We start from the raw sequence: 18,114 nt of genomic DNA, 5'->3' as shown, positions 1-18,114 counted from the left end.
CTTTTAAAATCGATCAGCCCAGATCTTCAAGAGAACACTCATAGCTCTCAAACAGCTCCTCTTGAGTTACTCAAAGAAGATGATAAGGATAATAATGATAGAAAGATAATAAACCAAATCAAAGCAACCATCGATTGCTAGTCGTTCATGGCCCATTGTCAATAGATACAAGGTATGAAAATCCGTTTGGCCACCCACAACATCTACGCCCAGACCCGCCTAACGTCTGTTGGCTGCTGTCCATGACGGATGATTGGATTTTATGTTGATTACAAAAATGTGCAAGTCCAATTCGGTTTTGAATTTTTTTTTTTGTTTTTTTTTTACTCTTCCACTTTCAGACGCGCTTCAGGAGTATATTGGCTTTGTTGCATTGCAAATTGGACTTTCAGTGCGTTTCAGCTGGCATATAGTCAATACTTGGAATGGATATTCTCCATTCCTTTAATTGGCGATTGCTCTCTGGGAGCAGAGTATTGCGCAGTCAGTTATGAAAAGACTGCAAGATTTGATTTTGTTCTCTGCGTCTCTTATTACCCAGCATTTACCCACGGTCAGCCAACATGGTCATAATCACCATTATCATCCTCGTCATCATCATAATCGTCATCATCGCATCATGGATATTTGGTTGTTATTGGCCATATTTTAATGTGCTGGCCAACCGAGATTTGTCGTGGTCCATGTTTGATTTATTTATGTGTTTATTTGGCATGTTTTTCTTCTTCTTTTTATAGAGCTCGATAGGGTATAGGGTATATCAGCAGCTAAATACATATGTCTAAGCATCATTGTCATTGTCATTGTCATTGTCATTGTCATTGTCATTGTCATTGTCATTGTCATTGTCATTGTCATTGTCATTGTCATTGTCATTGTCATTGCCATTGTCATTGTCATTGTCATTGTCATTGTCATTGTCATTGTCATTGTCATTGTCATTGTCATTGTCATTGTCATTGTCATTGTCATTGTCATTGTCATTGTCATTGTCATTGTCATTGTCATTGTCATTGTCATTGTCATTGTCATTGTCATTGTCCATTGTCATTGTCATTGTCATTGTCATTGTCATTGTCATTGTCATTGTCATTGTCATTGTCATTGTCATTGTCATTGTCATTTCATTGTCATTGTCATTGTCATTGTCATTGTCATTGTCATTGTCATTGTCATTGTCATTGTCATTGTCATTGTCATTGTCATTGTCATTGTCATTGTCATTGTCATTGTCATTGTCATTGTCATTGTCATTGTCATTGTCATTGTCATTGTCATTGTCATTGTCATTGTCATTGTCATTGTCATTGCCATTGCCATTGTCATTGTCTAGAGTGGAACATTCATACTAGACATACGGGTTCTTTTTACGGCATCTCCTAAGGTCTGCTCCAATGAATATGTTTATAAGGGCATTCAAAGTGCGACACTGTGCGAATGATGCCTATGCTTGTTTCTGTTATTGTCAGCTATGCGTCTGTGATTACTCATAACGTTTTATGACTGGCCCAATCTTGGCCCATGTCTATGTCTATGTCTATGTCTCTGTTTCTCTCTCTCTCTCTCTCTCTCTCTCTCTCTGGCTCCGTCTCTGTGCGTCTCGTCTCGAATTGTTATTCGATTTGCATAGTAAGTACTAGAGTTTTATTTGCATTCGACATAATATTTTAATTTTATTTGTTTAGCTGCATCCACATCGCTCAAGCCAGCTGCTATTATTGTTTGTTTTGGCTAATGGCACCTTGGTGGGGTCCATTGATTGTATTGAGGGCGTTAGCGTACCAACTGGGCCTAATGCATTGCATGTGCCTACTGGGGACACTAAATGCCACTAGCCACGCCTATGCGCCCACTAGCCATCATATCAACATATGCCTATATGTGTATGTGTGTGTATGTGTTTTACTTTAGTTCTGGACATTTTTCGCATTTGTGCAAATGCACAATATATACATACATATGTACATGTATACGTATATATTTATACCCTGCAGTTTCAGCGTTTAGAAGGTATATGCATATCAATTATTCATATCTGTATGAAATTAAATTCATGTTACTTCACATCCAGTAATATGGGAAAGATTTATTGATTCATTTAGACTTTTTGACAGTAAACCATATCCTTACCTTTATCCTTATACTTACACTTATCTTTACCAATATCCTTATCCTTATCCGTGTTCCTATCCTTACCCTTATCCGTATCTTTATCCTTATCATTTTCCTTATCCTTATCGTTATCCTAATCCTAAGGCTAAGGAGCCTTATCCATATCCTTATCCCTTTATACTCATCCTTATCCATATCCTTATCCTTATCCATATCGTTATCCAAAGTCTTACACTAGATAGACCGACATATTTCCATTGACCCTAAACTTCCTATATACAGAAGTGTTTTAGCATGAAGAGCTTCTTCTATTCATTTATATTTCAATATTTTAGCCAACAACTTGGTATTCCATAGTCGCACAAATAACTGGGAGTTCATGTTTGTTATTTTGTTAATGCTTTTGGTGGTTCGCTTTCATTTAACTGCGCTGAGCGAACCACAAGAGGGTCGACAATTGCTGCAATCTTTGGAGAGTCTTCCCAGGAAGCCAGCCAACCAGTCGTAAATTAGTAGTTGCCACCAACCACAGCAAACACACACACACAGACACACACATAACAGATATACACTGAGAGAAACAAAACAAAAATCAATAAGAAGCAAAGAGTTGGCGATAAAATGAGATTTCTCAACCCAACGCAGAAGTATTGCAGCAAGTTTATATTTACATTTATATGCCTGAACTGCATAGCGTAGGCTCTTAATTTTTTGGTTCTAATTCGACTATTTGACAAAGCAGAAACCTCTAATCCATATATCTAATCTTCAAAATATTGTTTGTAGGAGAGGCAGACAGATGAACAAACTAACCAAAGTCGGTCAGATGAACAGACAGAAGACGAAGAGAGACGGGACGAAGAGACGAAGACGCAAAGTTCTTGCCTTTCAGGCTAGATGTAGCTTTTCGCTCTCTGGAAAAACGGCTACACTAGAGATATGTAGAAGGCCTAACGGACAGTTAAAGCAATGGAGTGCCGACCAAGCAGTTCAACGGAGATACGGCTCTGCCTCTACTAACTCGCCTTGCTAATCAAGAAATTCGCACAAAACCATAAAGGCAGGAATTCCCATTTTCAACAGAAAACATAACTGAATTAAGGTCCATTAAAAATATTAATAAATACATATATTCCCAAATATAATCAATAGGAATTGGAGTAAGCTCAAACGCAATCTCAACTTGAAAACTTCAACTTACTTAACTTCAACTTGATTAAAGTTTTAAGTGAGCTTCAGAGAAATTCATTGATTTAAAGAAAGTTCCATGGTCTCAAGTGGATTAAATTTGCACATAAACTCTTGAGAATTGCTTAATTAAAGTCAACTTACTTAACCGCTAGGAGATATTGGATTTGTGGCTAAATGAAATAATTGAAGTTTTTGTTAATGTGAATTCCAATCGGGGCGGGGTCAGGCAATGCAATTTGCAACGAGTTGCCGGAAATAAATATGAATGCATTCAACTAGGGCGAGGCAAAAGAAAAAATATTTATTAAATAAAATAATATATCAAATAAAAATAATTAAACAATTTTGTTTTTTTGTGAATACAAACAGAAACATTCTCTGACACAAAAAAAAAAAAAAAACAATTAAATCAAACATTAAGTAAAACTATGTAATATAAAAAATATATGTTTTTTTTAATACAAATAAATACATTCCCCAACCCTACAAAAAATTAAGAAATAAAAGAATAAAATATTGAATAAAATGTTTTTTATTTAATCTTTATTTTTTAACCAGAACAAATTAAAAAAAAAAAACAATAATTTAATATCAAAATAATAAAACAATACATTTGTTTTATACAAACAAACAAATACATCCCTATTCCTATTACTAAAAAAAAAACAACTTAATAAACAAAATAAAATATAAAATTTTAATTTAAAAAAAAAAATATATTTCTAACCTCGAACAAATTAAAAAATAAATAAATAAAATAATATGTCAAAATAATAAAAATTTATGTATTTTTAAATACAATCAAATACATTCCCCAACTTATAAAAATATAATATAAATATATAAAATATAAAAAATATAAAAATATAATAAAATAAATAAATATAATAAAATATAAAATAAAAACAAATTAAAAATAAATAAATAAAATAATGTAAAAAAAAAAACAATTAAATAAACAAAATAAAATATAAAATAAAAACAAATTCAAAAATAAATAAATAAAAGAATGTAATATCAATAATATATATATATATATATATTTATATATATATATTTATATAAAAAAATATATAAAAATATTTTTACAATAATAAAAATATATATTTTTTTTAAACCCGAAAAGTCAGCTCTTAAAGAATATACTTTATTTGACTTCTATACAGATATGTACTATATATATATGTATATAGAGGTAGATGTATGTGTGTGTGTTTGTGCTTGTATTGTATGTATGTATGTATGTATGCATGTATATGCTATCATTTGGAAGTTGCCAGCCGTGTGGCACACAAATGGCAACTTAACGTTCAATGCAATTTGGTTCTTTGGTTGCCGTGGCCAATTATTTGTGCTGTTATCGTGGCCGTCACCGTTGCCATCAGACCCACAGGGAGACTGAGACAGTGAGACAGAGAGGGAGAGGAGGGGAGGGGAGGGGAGGAGGGAGTTGTGCCAGCCAACGTCGCGACGTTGACGTTGGGAATCGTCTTGCGAGTCTTGCAAAACTTGCAAACTAACAGCGGCTGAGTTGCGGCGACCTTCTTCTGTTGACCTCAATTTTGGCCAATAAGGTTGCCGCTTTTTGCACATGCCATGGCAGGTGGCATGCCTTTTGCTGCTGCTACTACCCATTGTTGTTGTTGTTGCTGTTGTTATTAGTGTTTTTTTCTCTTTCTTTTTTTTTTTTTTGGCAGCAGATTGAAGTGCAAGGCACGAAGCCCAGTGGACTGAAGTGGACGGGCAGCGAGTGCTAACAGAGCACAGAGCAACCCAAATGCATTGGGCCAAGTCGAACTGACAATTTCGCTCAGTGTACTTGCGTATTTTTCGTCTATTTTCATTTTTAATGGCAGCCGGGCATAATGAGCCGCAAGTACATACACACACATACATACATACATGCATATGTATATGCAACAGTGCATGTGTGAGTGTGTGTTTGTATTGGAAGTAAAGCATGTTTGGCATGTGTGTGTGTGTGTGTGTGTGTGTGTGTGTGTGTGTGTGTGTGTGTGTGTGTGTGTGTGTGTGTGTGTGTGTGTGTGTGTGTGTGTGTGTGTGTGTGTGTGTGTGTGTGTGTGTGTGTGTTTGGCCCATTAGGACTTGCCAACTCAGCGCGCTTTCTCTCTCTCTCTCTCGCTCTCTACCAGCGCTCCCTCTCCCCCCCTCTCTCTCTCTCTCTCTCTCTCTCTCCCTCTCTGTCTATGTGTCTCGGCCAGCATTGACACAATAAAACTTTTTCAGCACATTTTTCATTCGTGCCGCTTGTGTTGCAAGTGTAGCATTCTGCATTTATTGACGCATTTTGCTCTTTTGCATATTTGCGGCCGCCGCGTTGCATGCGACAAATGAAACAGTTTCGCCTCGTCGTTCGTTTCGTCACTCGATTTTCGTTTGCATTTTGCTTTTCACTCTCCTCCTCTTCTTTTTCTTCTTCTTCTTTTTTTCTCTGTTGGCCATTTTATGTCGTTTGGGGCAGCAAACATGCGACAATTCATCGATGAAAAACAAGTGCCATCCCCCATTACCCTCTTGCCTCACCCCGCCCCATCGAGCAACTGCTGCAACCCACTTAGATACAAATTGAATGGAGTCAAGTGCATTGCATTTGGCATACTAATAAATAAATGTGCGCAGATGCGTTTTGCAAAAAACGTGCCAAAAGCCTCAAATAAAATATTAAATGGTATTTAAGCCCGACAATGGCCGACGACGAGCTGCATACGTGCTCAATGCAACTGCAAATTGACACCATAAACAATGAGGAAATGATATTACAAATGAACGGATTTCCTACAAGTGTTCATCAAATTATGTTTTATGCCCATGCGGGATGATGACCCATTTTAATGCACTTATATACCCTGTAAATGACTATCAATTAACGAGAAATATTAATTAATCTGAGGGCAATTAGTTAAATATCTAAGATAGGTAATTATTTATTTATTTAGTTATATATCTAAGATAGGTAATTATTTATTTATTTATTTTAATTCACTCATATACCCTGTAAATGATTATACTTTGCCGCGTGATAATCATTAATCTAAGGGTAATTTGGAATTTAATAGGGTTAGATATACTTAGAGGGAATGCCCTTTATCATGGGATGATAGTTCATTTCATATACCCTGTAAATGATTATAAATTCACGAGAAATATTAATCAATCTTAGGGTAATTAGTTAAATATCTAAGATAATAAATTATTTATTTATTTAGTTAAATATCTAAGATAGATAATTATTTATTTATTTAGTTTAATTCACTCATATACCCTGTAAATGATTATACTTTGCCGAGAATTATTAATTAATCTAAGGGTAACTTGGAATTTAATAGGGATAGATATACTTAGAGGGAATGCCCTTTATCATGGGATGATAGTTCATTTCATATACCCTGTAAATGATTATAAATTAACGAGAAATTGTAATTAATCTAAGGGCAATAAGTTTAATATCTAAGGGCTAGATATACATAGAGTGGATACCCTTTATCAACTCATATTTATTTATTTATTTAGTTTAATTCACTCATATACCCTGTAAATGATTATACTTTGCCGAGAAATATGAATTAATCTAAGGGCAATAAGTTAAATATCTAAGGGCTAGATATACTTAGAGGGGATACCCTTTATCAACTCATATTTATTTATTTATTTATTTTAATGCACTCAAGATAGAAGAATTTCCTTTGAATGCCCTTCTATGCAATTCTCATGCGCTCAAGAAGATGAAAAATTCGAAATTCTTGGTTGAAAATAAAGTTAATTTTATTAACAGTGCAATATAAAATTGCATTTGATAATTTTTTTTTTTTAGATTTTTGTGTGCTCCTTATGAATCACATAATTTTGTAATGTCCATTTATGTGGATTGTTAAACTTATCGTAAAATTTGAAATATCTAGGTTGATTTGATCGATTGAAACAACACTATCTACTAGCTACTAGCTACTAGCTACGCTAAAAACGGGTCTCAGCTCGAGTCGTAGTCGAGCCAGTGAAGCGGGTGCTGCACAACGGAATGCGGGAAAGTCCCGCATTGTGATGATTGTACGGCACTCGCTTCACTGTCGCGATACTGACATCTACCCCACGGTGCTCAAGCGATTGGAGGCCCTGTAGCGTAGTCGCCTGGTGGTCAGCGGTGGAGCCATCTTTCGCAGAATCATGTAGTCCTTGTTGAGCATGCGGCACAGCTCGATGAAGGTGCAGAGCTTGGGCGACTTGAGGTCCTTGGCCAGCCTATAGGCGGAGTTGAGCACCTCCGACTGCCGCTCGTACTTGCAGAGTATCGCGTGCGCCTTCGCCTGCATCATGGTGGCTAGAAATTCCCAGATCTTACTATTCGCCCGCCTCGCCTCATCGATGGAGCGCTTCGCATAGAGCAGGCACTGCACCAGATGATTCTGCTGCAGCAAACAATCCGCAATCTCGAACAGCAGATAGCTACGCTCGATGGGCAGCTTGGAGAAGTAGAGGCGCCTATCCAGCGTCGCTCTGGCCACCCTAGCGCACGTTTAAATATTATTCAATAATCTCCATGCTCATCTCAACTCAACTCAATGCAACGCAACTCACTTAAACGCCCTGACCTGTTCGCTGACAGGCATCGTCTCGTCATACACATACGACGGTCGCCTGCCAAACACAACTTGGTGCACCTCGGAGGGCCTGAAGGGATTGACGCCAAGCAGACGGCACATGGAATCGTTATCGTACGGCGACACCTTGTAGTTCGGTATATTAAACACCTCGCACAGGCTCAACGCCAAGTGATTGTACACCTCGTTCATGAACTCTATTTTCCACGGCATTACCGCCTTCGTCTTCAGCACTACAAACTCGCCCATTATCTTTGCCACAAACTTGCGCAGGCGCTATTCAAATGGTTATGAATTTCTACATTAATTTGGAGCATCGTATTCAAGCCAGAGGTGCAGAAAGTGCAAGACCCAGAGAGTTTACTTAGTCAAGTATATAGGTATTTTGTTTGTCTTACTGTCCCTGTGACTGTTCGTCCGACTACTAGTCCGACTATGATATGTACGACTGCTGGCTGTCCGTATGACTCTCCGTGTTATTGATTCCCGGATTATCTTTCCGACTGTCCGTTTGAGTGAACAACTGCCCGTCTAGCTGCTCGACTCTCTGCTCTACTACCCGCCGGATAATCTCTTCGACTGTCCGTCTGATTGACCGGCTATACGTTTGATTGATCGTCCGCCTAGCTATCCATCGAGCTACCTGTATAGCAGTCCGTCTAGCTTATCAACTGACTACACGTCCGACTCTCTCTTCTACCACCTGCCGGATGATCTTTCCGACTTTCCGCCCAATTGACCGACTATCCGTCTAATTGACCAACCGTCTACGTATCCATCTAGCTATGTGTGTAGCTATCCGTCTGCTAGTCTAACTGTCCGTCTAGCTGCCCGACTGACTATAATTGCGACTCTCCCTTCTACTACCTGCGTGTTATTCTTTCCAACTGTCCGCCCGATTGACCAACTATCCGTATTACTGTCCGTCCGTCTGCTCGTCTAACTTTCTATCTAGCTGTCCGTCTAGCTATCCGTCTATCTCTCCGTCTAGCTATCCGTCTAGCTATCCGTCTTGCTATCCGTCTAGCTGTCCGTCTAGCTATCCGTCTAGCTATCCGTCTTGCTATCCGTCTAGCTGTCCTTCTAGCTATCCGTCTAGCTGTCCGTCTAGCTATCCGTCTATCTATCCGTCTTGCTATCCGGCTATGTGTTGACTCACCTGCACGTCCTTCTGTTCGCGTATTTCGCGTATAGTTCGCAGTATCGATATCATACTGCGACGCGCCTGAAACTGTATACGAAACAAATTGGCCTGGTGGAGGCGGTCCATGACCCTTGGGTTGGACAAGCGTTGGTATTGCTCGTTGTACATGGGACTGCGACTGTGCAGCATTTTGATGAACCTTTTCGTACACGCATAGGAATTATTTAAATACTCCCGCCGCTCCTTGGCGGACTTGTAGTACTTGTCCATGAGCACAATCGGATTATGGCGCAGAGCCTTCAGGAAGGCAACATCTATCCAGGAGCCATTCAAATAGTTTTGATTGTAGATTTTCATCTTACGCTTGCGTCGCGCCGTCTCCATCGGCGATATCCGTATACTTTTCCTTTCCTTATGGCTGTTCACGTCGCACTCATTGAGATCCTTGAGCGCCCGCCAGCGCGTGTTTGTTGGCCTCATCCTTTCCGGCCTCAATGTCACCTCATAGATTCGGGTCAAGCGCGCCAAGTTCTTCAGAAAGAACGGACCCAGACTGGCGCCCACACTGTCCTGAAAGTTGCCGTTCACAACCATCAACCGACGTTGGAACGACATCCGCTTGGTGCCCTTGGCGATGAGCGAATTGTTGTGCAGCGCGATCTTGTTCTCCTCGAACCTATTCAGATCGTAGAGCGCATCGGCCACCTGCAGATTGACGTAGGGATTGCCCGGGGCAGCCTCAGCCGCCCGGTAGCTGTCCTTCAGTGCCTGCGCCGCATTGGCGATGCTCCGATTGAATCTGCTTCGCATGCACAGCGCCACGTAACGATTCGGATCCTGGTCATTGATGCTCTTGTCAAAGTAATGCAACGCCGACGCCTTGCATCGCGTTCTGGTCAGGCTCTGGGCCCAGCTGCGCCACATCGCGCGGTTCTGTTCGTCCGTATATGGATTCACCTCCCATGGATTCAGATGTGGTGCCACAGCGGCGGGCGGTGCTGGCTGGTACTGATCTGGCATGATGCTCCCAAATTTACTCAACAAAAATTATATATTAAAAACAACAAAAAAACGCGCTTTTTGGTTAAGAAAATAAATGAAAAACAAATTTCTTAAAAAAAAAAAAAAAACATAGAAAAGAAAATCTAACAAAAATTATTTAAATTGAAAACAGATTTAAATGAAACTAAAATCCAAAGTTTGCTATACATGTATTAAAAATTAAACATAATGACAAATATATACGGAATGCTTTGACTTTTCTGTTTACAATTTTTAAACGATTTTTCTTATTGTAATGCTCTTATATATATTTATTTTTTTATTTATAATTTTTTTTTTTTAAGTACAGCTTTAAATTTTTTAAATATTAAAAAATTTTCGAACAGCTTTATATTGTTTAAGAATTTTATTTATTATATAATAATTAATTATATATTATATTATATTGTTTCAATTTGCCAGAAAAGAAATAAAAGATTGCAGATAAATACAAAGTAAAATTGATTAATAATAGTTATATAATAACAAAATAAATAATAATAATAAACAGAATTTTACATATAAATACATATACAATACGATAAATTTATTTATAATGAGCATGGGATGGAATATAAAACTATAGAACAGATGAAACAGCTTTCTGTGCCATATAATAATAATAAAATTTATTATTTATTATTTATTATTTATTAAATAAATAATAAGCTATTTAGCATCTCAACATTTCGCCTTATAAAGCGGCGTTATGAGGCAGCTCCATTCAACTATTTATGTATGTATGTATATGCATATATGTATGTATATAAGTTCAATTCCATTAAATTTTCATTTAATTATCCATTCAACTATATATGTATGTATGTATATGCATATATGTATGTATATGAGTTCATATATCTAACTGTCTCACTGTCTAACATACAGTCTGTCTCTCCGTCCGACTCTCCATCTGTCCCTCTGTCAGTCTCTGTGTCTGTCTCTCTGTCTGTCTGAGGACGAAGAAGAACTACAAAATATCACTAAAGTTGTCTATATGTATGCATCAGCATTCATTTGGTATTTATATGTAGGTAAAACAAAGTTAGAATGCTCACAGCAGCAGAGAGCAGAGAGTGTTGCTTCCCATTGGTCCATTAAAGCTCAATTGCAGCGAGCTCTACCTGGCACCGCGCTCAACACTTGACTCAGTAGCTGAGTGAAAGTCGCCCTATATAAATACCGGCAGCTGCAGCATTTCTTCAGTCGTCCAGACCTGGTGGGACAGTGCACTGCGCTGAAGCGGGGTGTGTGAGGATATTTAAGGATCGTGCAGCTATTTACCGACTAGTTCTGTAACAAGCTCGTCTACGATCGGCTCGAAATCGTTTTTTGTTTCTCAGAGGGTAAGGAATCAATAATTCAATTATTGTAACCAAGCTAAAATAAGTTATTATAAAACATCACAAGCCCTTTGTAAATAAAAAAAAAAATTAATAACAATTTTACCACTTAAATAAATTTATGAATTTTCTCAAAATGTGTGTAAATAACATTATAATAGAAAAATATATATGTATATATGTTTATAGTGCCTGATCTTTTAACATTGATTACGATTAATTAAGAATGCGGCCCAATTGATGTTGGTTGATTTACTTCCTCGCCTGCGCCTGCCCCTGCTCCTGCTCCTGCTACTGCTACTGCTACTGCCCCTGCCCGTGCTACTTCTCCTGGAATGGATCTTTGCTTATATACTTGTCCAGTTGCGCAGCAGCATTTTCCTCCACTTGGGACAGCTCCGAGAAGCCCTCCTCATCGACAAAGCATATCTCGTGGCCATCGGGATCGGCCAGAATGAGAACCGTTACGGTCGCCTTGCCGGGTGTGTCCAGTGTTATCAATGGCTTCAATATGGTGCCGCCCGCCTTCTGGACCTCATCGAACAATGGCTTCTGGATGGCTGCAGGCACCGCAAAGGCAATGCGACCATATGCCTTGGCCCGATCCAGGGGCTCTTTCAGAGCCGTGAGACGAAGAGCTGTCTGCTTCGCATCATATGCGAGCACAATGGAGTCCTCGCTGGCATTCAACACCTTCATCTTGAGCAGCTCAGACCAGTACTTGCGTGACGCATCCAATTTGGTCACATGGAGCTCAACCTGTTGCATCGGATCGCTGCCGGGCGATGTGTCCACAATGTAGAACTTATAGCCATCTGGCGAGGTTAGAACACTTTTGTCGCCCTGCTTGGCAACTGGATATGAGTGCTCGGCGGCACGCTTTAAGATATCCTTGGAGTTGATGGTGATGCCGCCAAAGTCGTTGCCTAAAATATGTAGGAGGCGGTGAAGAATGAGAAGCAACTAGGAGGGAGTAAAAGTTACCCAAGTCATAGCTCTTCACGCCATAATTATACGTTAGCTCGATGACAAAATGCGACTTCTCTGGCCCATAGCCGACCATGGTCTTGCTCCAGCGATTATCATAGGGTCTGCGCATGAAAAGCAGAGATTAGAGAATTTCTAGAGTCTTAAGAATGCATCTCCGCCCTATGGCATACCCGTTGCATTCGGCATCGCAGCCTTCTTTGAACTCCTCGTGTCTCAAAACCTATTGTGGAAGGGAGAAACTTCAAATCAGTAACTTCTTATCTAATATCTATTATAAGCACATAATAAGCAATTGTTGACGAAATTGCCAAGTCATGTTAATCAGATAAAATATACAGCCGTTCACAATTATAATTGCCACCCATACATGCAAACTGATACACATATACATGCCGTGTGTACAGCGATGCTTATAGCCGGGCTTTGCGACTTGGCAATTAAGGTGCGCTTCATCTCACCTGCATTCCCAGAATCGTGCGAAAGAAGAACGAATTCTTGCTGCGATCACCAATTTTGAATACATAGTGCAGAGCTCGTCCTGGTACGGCCGTCATATTGTATTATCTACAATCAATTTCGAGATACTTTCAGCAGCGTATAAGCACAAACTGAGACAAGTGATACTTAGACACTTGTTACTTGGAGAAGTAATAAATTGTGTTGCCTGTTAAGTGTGGAGCAAGCTCTGTTATGTTGACACACATAATGTTAATCATAGAGCAATCGATAGATTGTAGAGCTTGGCGGGTAACCAATTTGCGTTTGCCGTTGCAGTAAATATTTTAACAATTCATTCCCTGTCTGAGACACTTAAATAATATTCAAATTCTACTAACTAAAACATTACATTCTAAGTACTCTTCTTGAAAATTTTCAAAGGAAACGAAAAGTTTACATTTAGAGGAAGCAGAACTGCCAACCTGCATGAATTACTGTGCGCTGCTTTGAGTTTGTTGTGTTCAGATATCGATAACACTAATATATATTTCTGTCAAACCACATCGCTAAACAACGGAATTGCTCTTGTTGTGTAACTGAAACGCATAGATTTATTAAGTATTATAATATTTTAAAGCTAATATACGAAAAATTTTACATATAATTTCTACTTGCAGGCGCCCACAATGTCAGCATCCGCCGCCCGAGGTTCGACATCGCTGTTGAAACGCGCCTGGAACGAGATTCCCGACATCGTCGGCGGCTCGGCCATGGCCCTTGCAGGCCTCATCATGGGTGGCATTGGCCTGGCCAATTACTACGCTAAGGATGGTGACAATCGTCGCTACAAATTGGGATATGTTGTGTTCCGGCACGATGATCCACGCGCCCAGAAAGTGCGCAACGATGACGACGAGTAATCAAATAATTGTGTACCCTTTGTTTTCATTCTTTCGCGCTGCCGCAATACAAAAAAAATAGATAAGTAAAAGAAATGTATACAAATAGTTTCGGTATATATATATATATATTAATATAGATAAGTCTGTTAAAAGTGAGACCAGAGCAGAGTCTATTGTCCTGGCGTATAGAACATGAACTGAGAGTTCCGATGATTCACTTTATGATGCTTTTGATAGGCCGCCAGCGTGTGATAGCATTCATTGCACAAAGCGCACTGATAATTCGTTGCCGATATGATTGATATGCTGGTCCTTGGGGCCATATCCTGGACCAATTCAGCCTCTTCGATTAGGTCTGCAATCTCGGTACCTAGGTAAATGAATAATTTTGTATTCAACATATTAATGTTCAACGTGAAGAACTTAGAAACTTACCCTCGCTTGGCTCGTGCTTGAACACAATTGTTTCTGCCTTAATGCCAGTAGCATGGGCTGGCACTATAGATTCCAGCTTTGTTTCAATTGCTTTTCCTGTGCATTTGAGTGGTAACTGATCGTTAGGGGATATTGACTGCGTGAAGCGGGATCGATTGCGACGTTGCTCAAACTTTAAGGCCACAGTGAATTCATTAGTTGCCGTTATCCACTTATTATTAAATTCATAAATCATAACCAGTTTCTTGATGCAGACCCGGCATATCTGCTTGGGATAGTCATCGTCCTCGCTCAACGCTGGTAATGATGCCGAGCTGGGCAAGCACGACGACAATATCTCCGATATCAGAATGTTTTTATCCAGCACCAAAACACTATCGTCGAATATGTCCAGTGCATCCAAACAGTCGTTGCCGCAAGTGCGGCAAATATTTTCGAAAATATCCATTTCGAATGTTAATGCTACCAGTTTACAATGTATATTAAATTTGAGTGAATGACATTGTATTTATTCGATGTTGACAACTTCTATTTATTTATACGAGATGTGTACTTTGAAAACTCGCGATCAGCCAACTGCGGCGGCTTTTATTAACACAATTATCAAGTTTTAGAGACGCCAGCAGCATTAAATGATAAACAATGTTGAGTAAATATCGATGAACTGTAATTCATCGTGATAGTAGATAATTTAAGCGATGGTTTGTTGTGGACATAACTCGGTATCGCTTACTCATCTCTAGTTTTGTTGCAAGCAAAACAGCAATGCAGCGAAAACTAATTTTGTTCAGCGTTGTCATCCCGTTTCTAATCACTAATCCGGTCAGCCATGCCATTCAAGCGCGCAGTGACAAGGAACAGACCCAAACTGTTGTTTCCGGTACAGCTGTACAATCGGTTGTACCCGTCCAGGCCCAATCACAGGTTGGTTCCAATTCACAAGCAGCTCCCACGTCCAACTCAGCGTTTAATCCGCTGGGGCCGACTGTGATGTGCTCGTTTCTGCCTCGAGATTTTCTCGAATGCAAGGAGCCCATTGACCATCGGAATAACGATTCGGCACGCAATGAGAAAGGCTACGGCTGTCTGCGTTTTGGTGGCTCCAACTATGAGGACGTTGAGCACACCAAAGTCCAATGCACCGTCTACACGGACATTGACTGTTACGGCGCGCGCACATTCTTCCGGGATGGTGTGCCATGTGTACGCTACACGGATCACTATTTCGTAACCACATTAATATACAGCATGCTGCTGGGCTTCCTGGGCATGGATCGCTTTTGCTTGGGACAAACCGGCACTGCAGTAGGCAAACTCTTGACAATGGGCGGCGGCGGAGTTTGGTGGACTATAGACGTCATATTGCTAATAACAAATAATCTTCTGCCAGAAGACGGCAGCAACTGGAATCCATATGTTTAAGCTATATAATATGTTTTAATTCATTGTAAATAAAATAAATATTAAGATCAATTTAAGATTTGTTTGTATATAATAAAAGATTAAGTTTCTACATGCATATCTAATTGGTACATAGCTTGCTGAAAAATTATGTACAATTTTAAAATCAAGTAATATTAAAATATAACATTTTATTGTTGCAATTTGCAATCAAATATTTTTAAATTTGGCAAAAATCTTGCAATAGTTAAATATCAATATGACCAGCACTGCGCAGATATCGGGGCTCATAAATATCGATAAGAGAATCACGTTATTTTTGTCATCACTGCAATGGCCGCTTATCAGCTACTTTGAAAAGACAAGAAACAACGCATATAAATTCAGTGCAACTAAACTCTATAACAGTTTGCCATTGCAGCTGGTAGTTGCCAGTCAACTAAATCGAATTCGCAAAGCCTACACTTTTATCTATATTGACAAATTGTACACATATATATCAATTATTATATATACACATACACGATTAGCTGAGCTCTGACAATTTTTTTCAATTGCGCTGTCAACGCCATTTTGACGAATACGCAGCTGTAAAATGAAATATTTTGCAGCAACTTTGGCGCTGCTGGCTCTGGTGGCCGTAATCGCTGCCACAGAGGATGGTCCCCATATGCTAAGCGATGAATTCATAGAGCTGGTGCGCAGCAAAGCAAAGACATGGACGGTAAGTTAGAAATTATTATATTATATATGATGATGACGTGACATTTCCATTGTTTATTTCCATTAGCCTGGTCGCAACTTTGATGCATCTGTATCAGAGGGGCATATACGCGGCCTAATGGGTGTCCATCCCGATGCGCATAAGTTTACGCTGCCCGAAAAGAGCCAAGTGCTCGGCAATCTGGTGGGCGATGACGATGACGATCTGCCCGAATCGTTTGATGCGCGTACTGCCTGGCCCAACTGCCCCACCATTGGGGAGATACGTGATCAGGGCTCATGCGGCTCCTGTTGGGCATTTGGTGCTGTCGAGGCGATGTCCGATCGTGTAAGTTGCGATGCCCCACTGACCCATGCCTCGCACAACACACACACAGACAAAGTACAAAGCAGATGACGCAGCTGCCTTTGTGCTTATCACTGTTTAGATTATCAATTTCACACAATTGCGTTGAATTGCTGTGTTATTTGTGTACAGCTTTGTGTCTGTATATGCGTGTGTGTGTGTGCAAGTTCTTTGTTTAGGCTGAACAATTTGTTGACTTGTTTTATTTGTAGGTGTGCATACATTCCAATGGCACTGTAAACTTCCATTTCTCGGCTGATGATTTGGTCTCGTGCTGCCACACTTGCGGTTTTGGCTGCAATGGCGGATTCCCTGGCGCCGCCTGGAGTTACTGGACCCACAAAGGCATTGTGAGCGGTGGCTCCTACAATTCTAATGAGGTAAGTCCATTCAATACTGAAATGTTGTTCTTAGTTATTCAATGGCCGTTTGGCCTGTTGCAGGGTTGCCGTCCCTATGAGATCGAGCCCTGTGAGCATCATGTGAATGGAACACGAGCACCCTGCCAAAGTACAGGCAGAACCCCTCGCTGCCAGCATCAATGCGAGTCGAGCTACTCCGTTGATTATACTAAAGACAAACACTTTGGCTCCAAGTCCTACTCAATCAGGCGCAATCCGCGTGAAATTCAACGCGAAATCATGACAAATGGACCGGTTGAGGGCGCATTCACAGTCTATGAGGATCTGATATTGTACAAGTCGGGCGTCTACAAGCATGTCCATGGCAAAGAACTGGGCGGCCATGCCATACGCATACTCGGCTGGGGCGTTTGGGGCGATAGCAAAGTGCCCTACTGGCTAATTGGCAACTCATGGAACACCGACTGGGGAGACAACGGATTCTTCCGCATTGTGCGTGGCGAGGATCATTGCGGCATCGAGAGCGCCATCTCTGCTGGCCTGCCCAAGCTGTAAGCCGCCTTCCTCAATACGCCCAACTATCTGCTTAATATTGCTTATTAATGCATTCAAATATTGTTGATACGATATTACTGACGTTTTAAATACCACTATACTGTATGTAAAACACAATTAATTAGCTGCGACTTTAGAGAATAAATAATTATTATCATATTTTACACATCTATGTACACGTCTGGGATGTCGTCGAACTAATGCAAATTGTGTGCTCATAATGTATGCCCATATGGATTTATCAGCAATTCAGCGACGCCAGCTTTCAATTAGTCAGCCACGGGACGAGCTCAATTATACGTTTCGCTGAACGCCCCTTATTTCCAGCTCTTGTCTGTTTTGCTTTACGGTTCAAGAACCTCCACGCTTTGTAGCATATACGTATATATGTACATAAAAAATCAATTGTTTGCTTTTTTCACATCAGTTTTTATTGGTTTTTCTCATTTCATAACATCAAATAGAACATTTTTTTTATGAACATTTTTTTTTTTTTTTAGTTTTTCTTATAATTT

The 18,114-nt window shown here is 39.7% G+C and overlaps 6 protein-coding genes across 10 annotated transcripts; 3 read left to right on the top strand and 3 right to left on the bottom strand.

The window, feature by feature from the left end:
• Positions 1-7,061: 7,061 nt before the first annotated feature.
• On the bottom strand, positions 7,062-10,158 carry r-cup (ryder cup). Its single transcript, XM_018108792.3, has 3 exons — positions 9,079-10,158; positions 7,897-8,195; positions 7,062-7,824 (listed from the first exon to the last, which is right to left on the bottom strand). Exons 1-3 carry the CDS (start codon positions 10,081-10,083, stop codon positions 7,404-7,406), a joined length of 1,725 nt encoding a protein of 574 aa, XP_017964281.1. The 5' UTR covers positions 10,084-10,158; the 3' UTR covers positions 7,062-7,403.
• Positions 10,159-11,541: 1,383 nt separating this feature from the next.
• On the bottom strand, positions 11,542-13,178 carry LOC108656607 (glyoxalase domain-containing protein 4). Of its 4 annotated transcripts, none has more exons than XM_089264292.1 (5): positions 12,896-13,178; positions 12,608-12,657; positions 12,432-12,538; positions 11,755-12,373; positions 11,542-11,706 (listed from the first exon to the last, which is right to left on the bottom strand). In XM_089264292.1, the coding sequence occupies exons 1-4, from the start codon at positions 12,989-12,991 to the stop codon at positions 11,769-11,771; spliced, it is 858 nt and encodes a 285-aa protein (XP_089120418.1). In that variant the 5' UTR covers positions 12,992-13,178; the 3' UTR covers positions 11,542-11,706; positions 11,755-11,768. The 4 variants fall into 4 exon arrangements, with proteins under 4 accessions (XP_089120418.1, XP_089120417.1, XP_089120416.1 ...); XM_089264291.1 differs by having other exon boundaries at positions 11,749-12,373; positions 12,896-13,177; XM_089264290.1 differs by having other exon boundaries at positions 11,743-12,373; positions 12,896-13,176.
• Positions 13,179-13,338: 160 nt separating this feature from the next.
• On the top strand, positions 13,339-13,974 carry NdufA3 (NADH:ubiquinone oxidoreductase subunit A3). Its single transcript, XM_018108817.3, has 2 exons — positions 13,339-13,493; positions 13,553-13,974. The coding sequence occupies exon 2, from the start codon at positions 13,562-13,564 to the stop codon at positions 13,793-13,795; it is 234 nt and encodes a 77-aa protein (XP_017964306.1). The 5' UTR covers positions 13,339-13,493; positions 13,553-13,561; the 3' UTR covers positions 13,796-13,974.
• Positions 13,881-14,829, bottom strand: Dlip1 (Dorsal interacting protein 1). Its single transcript, XM_018108812.3, has 2 exons — positions 14,213-14,829; positions 13,881-14,147 (listed from the first exon to the last, which is right to left on the bottom strand). Exons 1-2 carry the CDS (start codon positions 14,658-14,660, stop codon positions 13,948-13,950), a joined length of 648 nt encoding a protein of 215 aa, XP_017964301.1. The 5' UTR covers positions 14,661-14,829; the 3' UTR covers positions 13,881-13,947.
• Positions 14,830-14,917: 88 nt separating this feature from the next.
• Positions 14,918-15,666, top strand: amrt (TM2 domain-containing protein 2 amaretto). The gene has a single exon (XM_030389098.2). It carries the CDS (start codon positions 14,978-14,980, stop codon positions 15,632-15,634), a length of 657 nt encoding a protein of 218 aa, XP_030244958.1. The 5' UTR covers positions 14,918-14,977; the 3' UTR covers positions 15,635-15,666.
• A 269-nt stretch (positions 15,667-15,935) lies between these two features.
• CtsB (Cathepsin B) lies at positions 15,936-18,025 on the top strand. Of its 2 annotated transcripts, XR_016197255.1 has the most exons (5): positions 15,936-16,337; positions 16,404-16,664; positions 16,895-17,062; positions 17,126-17,701; positions 17,845-18,025. XR_016197255.1 is itself a non-coding variant. In XM_018108801.3 (4 exons), exons 1-4 carry the CDS (start codon positions 16,209-16,211, stop codon positions 17,597-17,599), a joined length of 1,032 nt encoding a protein of 343 aa, XP_017964290.1. In that variant the 5' UTR covers positions 15,936-16,208; the 3' UTR covers positions 17,600-17,763. The 2 variants fall into 2 exon arrangements, 1 of the variants encoding a protein (XP_017964290.1); XM_018108801.3 differs by lacking the exon at positions 17,845-18,025 and having other exon boundaries at positions 17,126-17,763.
• Positions 18,026-18,114: the final 89 nt, after the last annotated feature.

This window comes from Drosophila navojoa, chromosome X (assembly GCF_054131105.1).
Source record: "Drosophila navojoa isolate 15081-1374.11 chromosome X, UAZ_NAV_1.0, whole genome shotgun sequence".
Classification (NCBI taxonomy): domain Eukaryota; kingdom Metazoa; phylum Arthropoda; class Insecta; order Diptera; family Drosophilidae; genus Drosophila; species Drosophila navojoa.
The sequence above is the reverse complement of the archived record's forward strand: the minus strand, read 5'-3'. Positions and strand labels throughout refer to the sequence as shown.